The sequence below is a fragment of the Hyla sarda genome, chromosome 8 (assembly GCF_029499605.1).
Source record: "Hyla sarda isolate aHylSar1 chromosome 8, aHylSar1.hap1, whole genome shotgun sequence".
NCBI classification, from domain to species: domain Eukaryota; kingdom Metazoa; phylum Chordata; class Amphibia; order Anura; family Hylidae; genus Hyla; species Hyla sarda.
In genome coordinates, this window is record NC_079196.1 from 55,037,580 (window position 1) to 55,052,409 (window position 14,830).

Here is a 14,830-nt window from a genome sequence, read left to right on the forward strand (position 1 = left end):
GGAGAGGTATAACCAGTAGAGAGGGAAGTGCTCATGGGTCTATAGGGAGATGTATTAGCAGTATAAAGAGGGAAGTGCACAGAGCACTGGTGAGACCTCACTTGGAGTATTGTGAACAATACTGGAGGCCATATCTTCAGAAGGATATAGATATATTGGAGAGAGTTCAGAGAAAAACTACTAAACTAGTGCAGGATAAAACTTACCAGGAAAGATTAAAGGACCTTAACATGTATAGCTTGGAAGAAAAAGGAGACAGAGGGGATATGATAGAGACTTTTAAAATACATAAAGGGAATCAACACAGTAAAGGAGAAGATATTTAAAAGAAGAAAAACTACCACAAGAGGACAAGGTTTCTGCAGTAATATCAGGAAGTATTACTTTACTGAGAGAGTAGTGGATGCATGGAATAGCCTTCCTGCAGAAGTGGTCGCTGCAAATACAGTGAAGGAGATTAAGCATGCATGGGATAAGCATAAGGCTATCCTTCATATAAGATAGGGACAAGGACTATTCATAGTATTTAGGATATTGGGCAGACTAGATGGGCCAAACAGCTCTTATCTGCCGACACTTTCCATGTTTCTATAGATAGATATATACAGGGGCGGACATACCGGTTGCACAGGGTCCCAGTGTTTGAGGGGGCCCGCCACCCTTTCCAGGGCTAGCACTACCATGGGATCCAGTTCAGGCATGGGGAATTTGTATCGCCGATGCCCGGGACATGCAGTTCCGGGCGCCGGGCAGGTGATTTCTTCAGGCATGTAGCCCTGCTTCGGGCAAGCAGCACTAAATGCCGGAAGAAATTCACATATGATGGGGCAACTAGTCTAGCCCCATCACTAAACTGCTAGTAAGTAACTGCTACTTACATCTGCCTGCAGGGACTTCCTGGCGGAGGTGCGTGCAAGGACGTCACTTATAGCACACCTCTGCCAGGAAGTCCCCGCAGGCAGATGTAAGTAGCAGTTACTTACTTACTAGCAGTTACTTACTACATAAGGGAATACCTGCCTACCACCAGGGGTTAACCTTGTCTACTTAGGGGGTATAATTGTTTAAATGAGAGCCCTACCTGCCAGGAGTCATATCCATCTGGGGGCCTGTCTACCTACTTGGAAGCCCTACCTGATCATCAGGTAGGGCTTCCTAGTAGGAAGACAGGCTCCCAAATAGATATGACCCCCATCACGGTCATATCTATCTGGGGCCTGTCTACCTAGTGGGGAGCCCTACCTGATGGGGGTCAAATATATGAGGGGCCTGTCTACCTACTGTGGAGCCCTACCTGATGGGGGTCATATCTATGAGGGGCCTGTCTACCTACTGTAGAGCCCTACCTGATGGGGGTCAAATCTATCTGGGGGCCTGTGTACCTACTGGGGAGCCCTATCTGATGGGGATCATATCTATCTGGGTGTCTGAAACTGTAGGATAGGCAACACAACCTCCTAGATGATGCTTTAAAGTTAGGGGTGCAAGCAGAAGAATGTGGGGTCCCAGTCGCATACCACATCCATAGATACAATGCAAATAGAGGCAGCAGTACACCCAGGCAGTATTCAGTGAAATTCTCAGAGCTTTATTTGCCCATGTTCAGTGCAACGTTTCAACGGTATCACACCGGCTTTATCAAGCATGCTTGATAAAGACTGTGTGATACTGTTGAAACGTTGCACTGAACATGGACAAATAAAGCTCTGAGAATTTCACTGAATACTGCCTGGGTGTGCTGCTGCCTCTATTTGCATTGTATCTGGGTGTCTGACTACCTACTGGGGAGCCCTACCTGATAGGGGACATATCTATCTGGGGCTCTGTCTGCCTACTGGGGAGCCCACCCTTCCTACCAACTGGGGGGACATATCTATATGGAGCACTATTTATTTACTAGGGGAGCCCTACCTGCCTACCAACCTGATGAGGAGATGTACCAACCTGATAAAGTGACATACCTCCCTAAAGGGGACTAGTTACTTAATGGGGCGGACTTACTTATAAGGGGCCCTATCCACCTAATGGAGTGACATACTGATCTGCCTATTAAGTGTGGTGGTCAAGTACAGGAGTGGCTGCCCTGTCAGGCAGACTCCATTCAGTGACTCCTGGGCCCCCCCTGTACCTATGTTCCATGTCTAATGTTAAACACCTATGTTAGCTGATGTAAAGTGTATAAATTGTCATACACCTTTAAGTAATGTTGCTATGTGTTGTAACCAAGGAAGGTACCAGTGACCATGTGACCTACAGGGTGACCTATGGGACCCCTCCAGAGTCACCCCCATATAAACCCTGGGTGGAGCTAGTTTAGTCTCTTGTCTCTTGAGTGCTGAGGAACAGTGAGGTCAAGTCCTGAGAGAGTATCTAGTGTCCTAAGGAGGCCTAAGTCTTCCACAAGTCCACCACCCCACATGTGAAAGTCAAAACCTGTTAAGTTACAAACAAGTTGAAGTCTGTCTAGTCAGTCCCAGTCAAGTCAGTCAAAATGTATCTGTGTCAAGTCAGCGTGGCCCTGCATAAAATTGTCCAAGTCCACTACAAGTCCCAGTGAGCCCTGAGGTCTCTGAAGTCACTGGTCACCTCCTTGGGCCTAGCCAAGCTGTTAAGACTGTTACACCTGTCTGACTCAGTAAAGCTGCCGTTGTCCTGTAACTTGGCATCGGAATCATTATTTGCCCCTGTGCCTAGCCAAGAATCCAGCGGTATACCTTCGGGTGGTGTATAGGTTAAACCACTTCCTGGTGTCACAAACACAAGGGGTTAATGCCATCTGCCCCTAGGGTAACAAAATCTGCCCTCATCACACCCTCACCACATAAGTTCCAGTGGTCTCACACCACCATCCTCAGAAGTATGTATGCATAACAAGAGCAGAGCTAGTTGAGATGTTACTCGGACTAACACTGACTGGTTTGGGTTCAGCCCTCTGGAGAGGGGTTGAACTAGGGACTCATTCCACAGTCTTCTAGAAGTTTTTGCATAGAAAGTAGCTGGGGAACATGCGACCAATGCATCACTCAGCTTAAGGCTGGGTTCACACCACGTTTTCTTAAATACGGTTCCCGTATACGGTTTGGAGGAGGGGGGCGGGGCTTAATCGCGGCGCCCGCACTCAGCCATATTCGGGAACCGTATTTAATGCAAGTCTATGAGCCGACCGGAGTGAACCGCAGCCTCCGGTCGGCTTCGTTTTCGGCCGTATGTGGTTTCCCGACCGCAGGCAAAAACGTGGTCGACCACGTTTTTGCCTGCGGTCGGGAAACCGCATACGGCCCGCCCCCCTCCTCCAAACCGTATACGGGAACCGTATTTAAGAAAACGTGGTGTGAACCCAGCCTTACACAGCATATGCGTAATGCACAAAATAGTTTTGCAAGTTTACTCACAGTACCCCATACACAAATATATATCAAATATATGCAGGTAATAGATGGTTTTCCCAGCAACACTACAACCACTGATACTTGGCAGCTTTATCACGGGATGCATAGTATATATAGCTGTATAGAGGAACATATATAAGAAAATGCTGTGTTGTGCCTAATCTTCTCTGAACATGCCTAGAACAGGCTCAGAGAGGGGGTACACAACCTCCGGCCCTCAATACATATAACACAATGTATATGTTTTGCTCTTAGTGTTGTTTTTAAGGTTAAGCAAATTAGATCAATAAGCAAATCATATAAGACATCTGACAATGCCTATTTTGCTCACATCAGCCTCTAGCATCCCCTGGAAGCACTGGCAGGCCATAGGCTATAATGGTATCTCCTCCAAGTAATGCTAAGAAAGACCAATGGGAGCCAAAGCAGCAAAGCCCTCAGCAGGGCACAAGCAGAAATTTCTTTTAATACTCCCCCTTTTTTATCTCTGATATGGCATTGCACAAAAAAAAAAAAATAATAAAAATGTATATATAAATGTACATTTACTTTAAAGGGGTATTCCAAGAAAAAACTTTTTTTTATATATATATCAACTGGCTCCGGAAAGTTAAACAGATTTGTAAATTACTTCTATTAAAAAATCTTAATCCTTTCAGTACTTATGAGCTTCTGAAGTTAAGGTTGTTCTTTTCTGTCCAAGTGATCTCTGATGACACGTGTCTCGGGAAACGCCCAGTTTAGAAGAGGTTTGCTATGGGGATTTGCTTCTAAACTGGGCAGTTCCCGAGACACGTGTCATCAGAGAGCACTTAGACAGAAAAGAACAACCTTAACTTCGGAAGCTCATAAGTACTGAAAGGATTAAGATTTCTTTAATAGAAGTAATTTACAAATCTGTTTAATTGTCTGGAGCCAGTTGATATCTAAAAAAAAGTTTTTTCCTGGATAACCCCTTTACCTGTGTACCTGTCAGATCCCACAAACAAAAAACAAAAAAAAAGATTAATATGTTACCCAGTAGCTAATTCTGACAATGTTTCATGCCTCTATCACCTATACTTATTATAAAAATATCTATTTTTAATAGCTCACAGTGTTAGAAATATTTTCCGGGTAAGAGGGGGTGTGTTCCTCCATTGTGGTGGTGGGAGGTGATTGGTGTGTCTGCTTGTGCTGCCTTGTCCTTGAGTCATCTCCTGTCCATGACTCATTGACAAGCCTGATGCTGCTGCAGGACTGGTTAATGTCCCAGTAGGTATTGGGACCCCTAGTGGTGGGATTTTCCGGAGCTGTTCTTTAATTTTCATCAGTAACATCATATAAAAAGCTTTTGGATTTGACAGTGCCCATTTCAATATATTTGTACAGTGGCCCCTCAACGTTCCAAATGGACCATCGTTTGTTGAAACCATCGCATGTTGAGGGCATGTAAAGTATAGGACAGTGGTCTACAACCTGCGGACCTCCAGATGTTGCAAAACTACAACACCCAGCATGCTGGAAGTTGTAGTTTTGCAACATCTGGAGGTCCGCAGGTTGAAGACCACTGTTAGAAGAAATTGTACTCACCTGTCCCCGCTGCTCCGGGCAGTCACCGCTCGTCACCGCTGCCCTGGATGTCGCCGTCCATCGCTGTCGCCGCATCCCCGGGGTGTCCCCGACGCTCCGGCAAGGCCTCTGCTTCCCTGGCATCCTCGCTCTCCGTTGCCGCCATCACGTTGCTACACACGCCGCTCCTATTGGATAAAGGGACGGCGTGCGCATCGACGTGATGACGATGATGGAGAGCGCCGACGATGCAGGGGATCCTGAAGAGGACGCGCCGGAGCCTCGAGGACAAGTAAGTGATCGTCAGCGGACCACACGGGGCACCATAAACGGCTATCCGGTGGCAGCTGAAGCAGTCTGCGCTGCCGGATAGCCGTTTATGCGATGGCCCCGACATACAAAAGCATCGTATGTTGATGCTGCCTTCAACATGCGATGGTCTCTGAGAGGCCATTGTATGTTGAAATGATCGTATGTCGGTGCCATCGTAGATCGAGGGGTCACTGTACTCTTACATTCTTATACAAAAGGACTGGACACAGTGACCGGTGTGTAAGATCTGCTTACAACACTAAAGTACAAATCCATGAATAGCTGCATATAATGAATCATCTGCAATTCAAGTTATTATTATTATGATTATTATTGCATTCATTCATCAGAACAACATTCTTATACACAAAGATTTAGAAGAACCGAGCTTGCATTTTGGTCAAATTTTGGAAATTTTGTTTGTGTGCAGGTAATCTGGTATATTATCGGAACTAAACATGTTATGATGCAAATTCACCTCTGCCATATCCTCAGTTCCTCTACAAAAAAAGACTAAATAATAAATACTTTATAAATAATATCCACAAGGCACCTATGCCTACATTAGTTAAATCCTACCTGTTCCATAATATTTTCAGACACTTGTTGTCCACGTGTTTAGAATTTGTCACCATACCTAGTCCATCTCCTCACGCCAAGCCGACATTTGGTAATTACAACAAAACAAGACGTAAACATAATTGTTTGTTTTCCTTCCTAATTGATGCCAGCAGTAAATAGTTACTTATACTTTTCAGTTACCATGTAATTACATGTATATAATTGATATGTACGGAATAACTACGGTATGTTATAAAGGAAGGTTTATTATTTACATGGATACAAGGTTACTTTTTACAAAAATAAGATAATGAGATGCAAATGTATAAAAAGGTTTGACATATCAGTTTTTCCAAGTCTTCTGAATCAAATAGCCACACTCACTGAACCACTGCTTTAGAATATGTTCACACACAGTCTCTTTTGCATTTGGGCTATACCATTTTTTCAGCAAGTTTTTTGAAATGCAGAAAATGGCTGGAAAAAAAAACGCGTGGGAACATAGTCACTTATATACTGCATAGCACCAAGCAAGCCTCTTACCAAATGAAGATTAGGCCATGTTCCCAATAAGGCTAAGTTTCCACTTGTTTTTTTTCTTTTTTTTCTGGCAGTTTTTGGAAAACTGCCACAGCAGTTTTTGAGCCAAAGTCAGAAGTGGATCCATAAGGGAGGAGAAGTGTAAGTCCTTCCTTTATATGTCCTATTCCTTTTGAATACATTTCTGGCTTTGACTCAAAAACTGCAGTGGTAGTATTCCAAAAACTGCCAGAAAAAAAAAACAAGTGGAAACTTACCCTTCGTTTTTTCCCTCCAAAAGTTTTCATGCAAAAATGGATTTCAATTTCAACTATTTTTTTTACTGCTGTTCTTGCATGCAAAAACTGTTTTTTGCCAGTTCTTTGTGTGTGAACATAGCCTAAGAATAACCCTGACAACCTTTCTTAGCTGTGTCCCTGTGTTGTGATTACTGCTATGTAGCCTTAGGCTGGGTTCACACCACGTTTTGTTAAATAAGGCTCCCGTATACGGCTGGGAGGAGGGGGGCGGGGCTTAATCGCGGCGCCCGCACTCAGCCGTATTCAGGAACCGTATTTAATGTATGTCTATGAGCCGACCGGAGTGAACCGCAGCCTCCGGTCGGCTACTTTTTCGGCTGTATGCGGTTTCCCGACCGCAGGCAAAAACGTGGTCGACCTAGTTTAGAAAAACCATTTTACCTTACCCATTAGGGAATTCTGAGTGAATTAAAGGGGTACTCTGCCCTTAGACATCTTATCCCCTATCCAAAGGATAGGGGATAAGATGTCTGATTGCGGGGAACCCCTGTGATCTCCCTGCTGCACCTGGCATTCGTTTAGAGCGTTGGCTGCAGCACCGGAGACTCGTGATACCATGGCCGCGCCCTGCTCGTGATGTCACGGCCAAGTCCCCTCAATGCAAGTCTAGGTGGCAAGGTGGCATGATGGCCGTCACGACCCTTCCTATAGACTTGCATTGAGGGGGCACAAGAGGGGTGTGGCCATGATGTCACGAGCCTCCGCCCCGCATAGCCAGTCATCCTGCATGGAGAGAAGTGGGGGTCCCCAGTGGTGGGGCCCCCGCGATCAGAAATCTTATCGCCTATCTTTTGGAGTACCCCTTTAAGGGGGTGTACCCATTTGTCACATGACTATAGTGGTAAACAGTTACAAAAGTGTTTCTCATACTGGAGGACCAGTCCTGTCCTTTGTGCTGGTGACACTGGCAGGTTTTTCCACGCAATACAACTGATGGCTGCGGATCCAGAAGATTATAATATAGAAGATATGGTGACTGGGGTAGTGTTCCTGGTGGTCAGCCAAGAAAAACGTGATACTTCTCGGCGTCAGTCAGTGTATGGAAGCAGATGATTCCAAAGTATAAGCAATACTTTATTGGGGGTTCATGGACAACGCACTTCGAGTAATGATATCTCACTCTTCTTCATGTCAAACAATTATCATATTATATTATAGGCGGTTTGGGCTGCCCTTTGGTGTACATTACCAATCATTGAATGGAGAGGTGTAAAGCAATGGACTCTGGAGTGGTTAATTAGGCTTCGCTATCTCTATTGCTCTATTGGACAAGCCTGGGATTGGTGAATGCATTGGGAACGCTATCTACCTGACTGTAATTTGGGCTTAATTTTCACAGGACAAGTTGTACTTTTTAATGCCACCATATTTTACCATATTGTATTATATCTTGCAAAACCAAAAACGAATTATTTGTTAGGCAGGTCAGCACGATTTCAGTGATAACAAATATATATAGTTTTTGTTATGTTAATTCCTTACATTAAATGCTTTCCATTGGGATATGCTGACCGCACTAACTTTTTTATTTCTCTGTCTATACAGCTTTGTGAGGTCTCGCTTTTTTGTACAGTGACCCGTAGCTTGCTCTTTTTTTTTTTGGGGGGGGGGGGGGGGGGTCGTAATATGTGTTCTTAATCTATGAATTCTGACAGCATTCACTATGTGGGATAATTAAAGAATACCTGTTATTACAAAAAAATATTTTTTTATAATGAAGATAATAATATCTCTCTCTCTCTCTCTCTCTCTCTCTCTCTCTCTCTATATATATATATATATATATATATATAATGTATTGGTTAAAAAAATTGTACATTTTGGAGGGAAAACATTTCCTGCAGCTATTGTCTGTGTGTCTTTGCAGAGACAAAAAAAAAGACAGGAAGTGAGGGTGGGACAAGCAGGGCTCTGTGCAGGCTCCTGGCTTGTCACTTATCCTACTGTGTGAGCCGGAGGCATGTCATAGAGCCTAACTGCACAGAGCACTCCTTGTCCTCAGTGTTCAGAGCCCTGCTTCTCCTCAGTGTACAGAGCCCTGTTTCTCCTCACTGCACAGAGCCCTGCTTCTTCTCACTGCACAGAGCCCTGCTTCTCCTCAGTGCACAGAGCCCTTCTTGTCCTCAATGCACAGAGCTTTGCTTGTCCTCAGTACACAGAGCCCTGCTTGTCCTTAGTGCACAGAGCCCTGCTTGTCCTCAGTGCACAGAGCCCTGCTTGTCCTCAGTGCACAGAGCCCCGCTTGTCCTCAGTGCACAAAGCCCCGCTTGTCCTCAGTGCACAGAGCCCCGCTTGTCCTCAGTGCACAGAGCCCTGCTTGTCCTCCGTGTACAGAGCCCTGCTTGTCCTCAGTGTACAGAGCCCTGCTTGTCCTCAGTGCACAGAGCCCCGCTTGTCCTCAGTGCACAGAGCCCTGCTTGTCCTCAGTGTACAGAGCCCTGCTTGTCCTCAGTGTACAGAGCCCTGCTTGTCCTCACTGCACAGAGCCCTGCTTGTCCTCAGCGTAAAGAGCCTTGCTTGTCCACCCACACTTCAATTTTTTTCTCAAAATGTTTTCACCCAAAAATCTAAAAAATGTTAACCAATGTATATTGCATATATACATATAGTGTTATTACCTACATTATATTAAAAGTTTTTCCTAATGACAGTGATAAGTTTTTTTTCTCTGCTAAATTCCTGTAAAATTGCTAGATCACCAGCGGGCCCCATACAAGTTATTGCGGTCTGTTGAGATTCGGCAGTACACAATTGCATCTTGCATCTCACCCGTTTCAGGGTCCGTCCGGCTCAAAAAAAAAAAATAAAAAAGAAGAGCTGAACGGACCCTGTACAGGTCGGATGCAAACCGCCATGTGAACCTAGCGTTAGTTTATTGGATACTGTATATAATGTAAGAAGTGGAGCTTCTGCCTCTGAAATTCTGCCACCAAAAGAATTATCTTGATTTTTCTTTCGGCTGAATTAGCATGGGGACAGCAAAGTCTGCGTGGTCCTAGCACCGACTGATTCAGTCGGCACCAGCTGTCCTTGGATTCCTCAGTATGAACCTAACCCTACTATAGGTAACAGAAAGAACCATATCCAGGGCTCAAGTCCTGCAGGAACACGTGGGAACTGAGTTCCTGCACTTTTTTCATGCAGGAACAATGTTCCAATTAGCAGGAGTCCTGCAGGACCAGCCCTTGAATGGAAGCGTTCCTACACTTTTTTTCCTGGGACTTGACCCCTGACCATATCCCATTGTCCTAGATGGCTCCATTACTGAGGGGGGGGGGGGGGGGGGGTCGCACTCATTATAACTTATTGTGGGGAACAATTACTCAATATCCAGGGACATTATCCTGATAAGTTGGCATGTCTAAGCCTTTTTTAAGTTGTGAAAGCTGTTCATTGTTTTAGAGGAGTTAAAATTGTCTCGATAAATCCTCTTTTATTTCTCATGATTATTCGTACAAGTAAAGCTGTTGATCAGCAGTGAGTGTCTGGCTGCTGATAGTAGCTGACATTCAATGTTCTGAAACAAGCGCAGCTCCTGTGCTCTCTCTATAGCTGCTTAAGGATTCAGGGCATACAGGTACGTCCCTGGTCCTTAAGTACCAAGATACATGGGCGTACCTTTACGCCCTTTATCCTTAACAAGTTAATGTACCATGCCATACGTTTACATCATGAAGTGCAGGAGTTCTATGAAGCAAGCGCACAAGCTGTACTCAAGGAGACACAACTGCAGACTCTAGGCAAGGGTCTTTCATTTGTCCCCAGGGTGGAATATGACCTCTTCATGTGGACTAAGGACATTCATCTCTCAACACGAAAACTTAGTTGACATAAATCCCATAAAGAAATGGAACAAAAGAAATGACCTAAGGGACTAAATCTGATGAGTTCTTGGTTTTCCTCTTTTCATGACACTTTGAATTTTTGTGGTGATTTTGTTTTAATCATTTTATTAAAAGTTAAGTTTTATACTACTCCCCCCCCCCCTTTCATTTTGTGATTGCTAGGGGCTACTCTTTGACCTAGGTGGGTAGACACCAGTAAATACGACTCTATTAAATTCATGCCACAGGGAAGAAATTATTTTCTAGGAATCAGGATCAAAGCTGCTGATTATGACAACAGTTTATTCTTATTTATAGCTAATTAACCTAAATACAGTATTAATATATATATATATATTTTAATTTTTTTATTTTTATTTTTTAAAGATTCTTCTCTAAATTATTACTTAAATGGGATTTTTCATTAAAACAAATGTTTGCTATTACACTCCTTATGGTAAATAAAAAATATTTCTATTATATTTTGTTAAAAAAAAAGTTAAGTTTTCTATGTTTTAGTGTGCTTTAAAAAGCTCATTTCCCCCCATCTTATACACAGACTTAGGACCGAGGTCCAAACACAGGAAGTGCAGCCTGGAGTGCTGAAGGGGGAGTGTCCAACCAACAGCATATGGCTGTGTGAGAGGAGCTATGATTGGATGAGGCTGAACACACAGCACTCAGCACTCCAGGCTGTACTTTCTGTGTTTGAGTATGAGATGGAGAAAAATTAGCTCTTGAGCTTTTTTAAGCACAAATAAACATAGAAAACTTTTTCAAACAAAGTATATTAGAAATATTTTGTATTTACCATAAGGAGTGCAATAGCAAAAATTTTTTTAATGAGAGTTACCCTTTAATTGATATAACTATTATCGTGTTTTAATAAGGCTGTAGTATCAATATTATTGTAATAATAGTTACATAGTTGGTAAGGCTGAAAAAAAACACATGTCCATTAAGTGCAACCAAGGAGGTGAAGGGAAGGGGAATGAGAGGGGATGCTATGGTTCTGCATATGCATTAAAGGGGTACTCCATTGCTAGACATCTTATCGCCTATCCAAAGGATAGGGGATAAGATGTCTGATCGTGGAGTCTGGCCGCTGGGACCCCCACAATCTCCATGCAGACACCCAGAGTTTTGAACATTGTGTTCAGAACGCTGGGTTTGGCTGGCAGTGGTCATGAGGTCACACCATGCCCCCTCATGATGTCACGCCAATGCCCCCTTTTTCATGTCTATTGCGTAGACATGAATGCAGGGGGCGTGGTGTGATGTCACAACCACTCCCTCCCAAACCCAGTATTCTGAACATAATGTTCAGAATGCCGGGTGTCTGCACAGAGATTGCAGGGGTCCCAGCAGCCCAACCCCCTTGATCAGACATTTCATCCCCTATCCTTTGGACAGCAATGGAGTATCCCTTTATGTTATTTTGTTCTAGGAATGTATTTAACCCTGTTTTGAATCCCTCAAAATAATTTCACTATTGTAATGTTTTATTATTATTATTATTAGTATTAGTATTATTATATGACTCACCAAAAGTTGCTAGCAGAGTTCTTCTTTATTAAAATACTCATAGATACATAAGTAAGGAAGGAGGTTAGTGGGGGGACACTGAATGGCAGCCAAGCTCCGTTTCGCACAGATGTGCTTCCTCCGGCCATGCTAACCAAACCCAGAGAGTAATATATATACAGGTGAGTAAAAGTGTGCATCCAATCACGTCACTGGGTGCACATCCCGTGCCCAAGTGACGTGAAGTGAAGGGGAGAAGCACATTTACGAATCAGAAGCAGGCAGCCAGATCTGTCCGATCATTTAACCCCAGAACTCCCGTCGCGCTAGTTTTTACTATCTAAAGAGTTTCTGCGCCAAGGAGTCTGGGGCCGATATGATCGTTGCTACTTGATTGTATTTTCTGAAGACCCAGGAATTGTAGTGTCTCCGGGTTGTTCCCGTGGGCTTCTCCTACATGTGCAATTAGGTGTGTCGCTCCCGGCCTCCCTGTACGTATTGCATAAAAATGCTCACGTATCCGTATGCGGAGCTGCCGCCTTGTTTGCCCAATGTAGAAGAACCCACATGGGCAGATAATCGCATATACAATGTTAGTGGATCTACAGGTAATGAGCTCATTTATAGTATGGTGGACAGCACCTAATCTGATGTGTTTAGTTTCTATGCTAAACTTACAGAAATGGCAGCTCTTACATCTTAGATTCCCTGTTGGAAGCAAGTCACCTAACCATGTAGGTTTTACGGAGGTAGTTATTGTATTTTTTTGTAAATTTTTATTCAAGGTTTCACCTATGCTGATGTTTTTTCTATAAGCGATCCGAGGTTTTCTTTTTGCTACCTCACTTAGATCGCTATCTGCTTCCAATAGAAACCAGTTCCGTCTGATCGCAGGTTCCAGAACCAAATTCATGGGTGAGTTCTGGAAGACCAGAGTGAATCTTTTATCATCTTTTTCCAATCTTTTCTTTGGAGCTTGGTTGCCATCCAGTGTCCCCCACTACCCTCCTTCCTTACTTATGTATCTGTGAGTATTTTAATAAAGAAGAACTCTGCTAGCAACTTTCGGTGAGTCGCCGATCTTTTTCTTCATTGACTTGCTATACATCTACTACCTACTTCTGATCAGAGCACCACCTGCAGCAATAACAAGAGTCCACTTCCACCATTTGATCGACGCTCCACAATAGGGTTTAGTGCAGTGCCGTGTCATCTTGTTTTCCGTACATTATTGTATGACTACCAATATTTCTTTTTTTTTTCCAAAATACACAGATAAAGTTATGAAGGGGTGAACCCAACAATCTGCAGTAGAAAACACAGAAGCAAGGCTAACAATAAGGCAGCTACGGTGAATCTGGAAAGACTTATGAACACAAACAGAAGCATCTAATGCTGGAGCACCCAGACATCAGGTTCGTTACTTTAGCCATATAAGACCATAAGAGGCGTACCTCCACACATCAACACTGAAGTCTATATCGCCCAGAGGGCTACAAACACAGGAAGGGGAGGGAAGAGGGGTAGAGAGGGGAAAAAAGGTACATAAAGGGACCACGAAGACAAACACAGAACAAACCACAGAGCCAAGGGGGAAAAGGGAAAAAGGAAGCAGGAAGAAGAAAAGGGAGAGAGAGAGAGGGCTAGATAGATCAAGAAAAGCGGTCCCAAGGTTCCCAAACCGAGAGAAAAGAGGGGACAGAATTGTTCAGTGAGGCCGTGAGGGATTCCAAGGAGCAGATCTCATGGATACGGGCCAACAGATCAGACTCAGATAAGGGTTTTAGCGGCCAAAGCAATATGCAGAAAAGCTTAAACGTTTTTTTAGATAGAGCAGGAGGAGAAAGGTGGAGAAGATATATTCGAAGTTCTAGAGGGACCGTGACACCCAAAGAACCAGAAATCAATCGTTGTACCATTTTCCAATTACCCCCTATGAGAGGACAAGACCAAAAAATATGGAACACTGTACCCAAACCCACTTCACGACGGCCGCATTGAGGAGGGATGGTAGGGTTCAGTCTATTTAAGAGTTCAGGAATGTGATACTAGCCCATAATCATTTTATACTGGGTTTCCTTATAGGCTGTGCAGATAGAGGCCTTAGATGCCCCCTCCCAGATAACACGCCACTGATGCAAGATCATTTTTGTCCCAGTTGAAAAATTCTTTTTTGACCCCAGGAAAAGGGTATCGGCCCTAGAACCCTGGAATCTGATATTTCCTATTAGAGATGACTTATTGTAAAAGTTAATGAATTTACATATATGTAAATGAGATGTAATTAACTTATATTTTGAGTATTAATTTGCTGCTATGAGTGATTTATTAACATTACGCTAATGCTATGAATACTCTGCTATTACTTATAACTAAGGCCCCTATATCATGGGGGGATAATCGGCTGAGTAGGTCGATATCACCCAATGTAATAGGACCTGCAATCAGCTGATGAATAACAAAACGCTCGTTCTTCAGCTGATCATTTGATTTTGACCTTTCAAAAAACCCTTGTTCATTGGCCACACGCCTCTCCACGTAATAGAGGCTGTTTTGCTGATGAATAATGTCAAAGGGCCACATGGACAATCCTTATTCTGTAAGTCAATGCGATTAAAACGATACCCAATTAACATATATATATTTTTATTTTTGTACTACTTAAAAAAAATTCAAATGTTTTTAACAAAATTCATATAAATAAAATTGTCCTATAACTTTTATTTTTCCGTATACAGGGATGCATGAAGTCTAATTTTCGTGATCTTATAAGAGTCGTGATCTTTTGTTTTTAAGAGCCGTGATATTTTGTTTTTATTTGAACCATTTT

At 43.3% G+C, this 14,830-nt stretch overlaps 1 protein-coding gene across 3 annotated transcripts in view; it reads left to right on the forward strand.

Moving 5' to 3' along the window:
• Positions 1-14,830, forward strand: part of RAPGEF4 (Rap guanine nucleotide exchange factor 4) — a 467,767-nt gene that overhangs the window by 16,840 nt on the left and 436,097 nt on the right. For all 3 annotated transcript variants that reach the window (XM_056536334.1, XM_056536335.1, XM_056536336.1), the window contains one exon: positions 13,276-13,415. In XM_056536334.1, coding sequence (XP_056392309.1) covers positions 13,393-13,415 — 23 coding nt within the window. In that variant the 5' untranslated portion in view covers positions 13,276-13,392. The remainder of the gene's footprint in view (positions 1-13,275; positions 13,416-14,830) is intronic.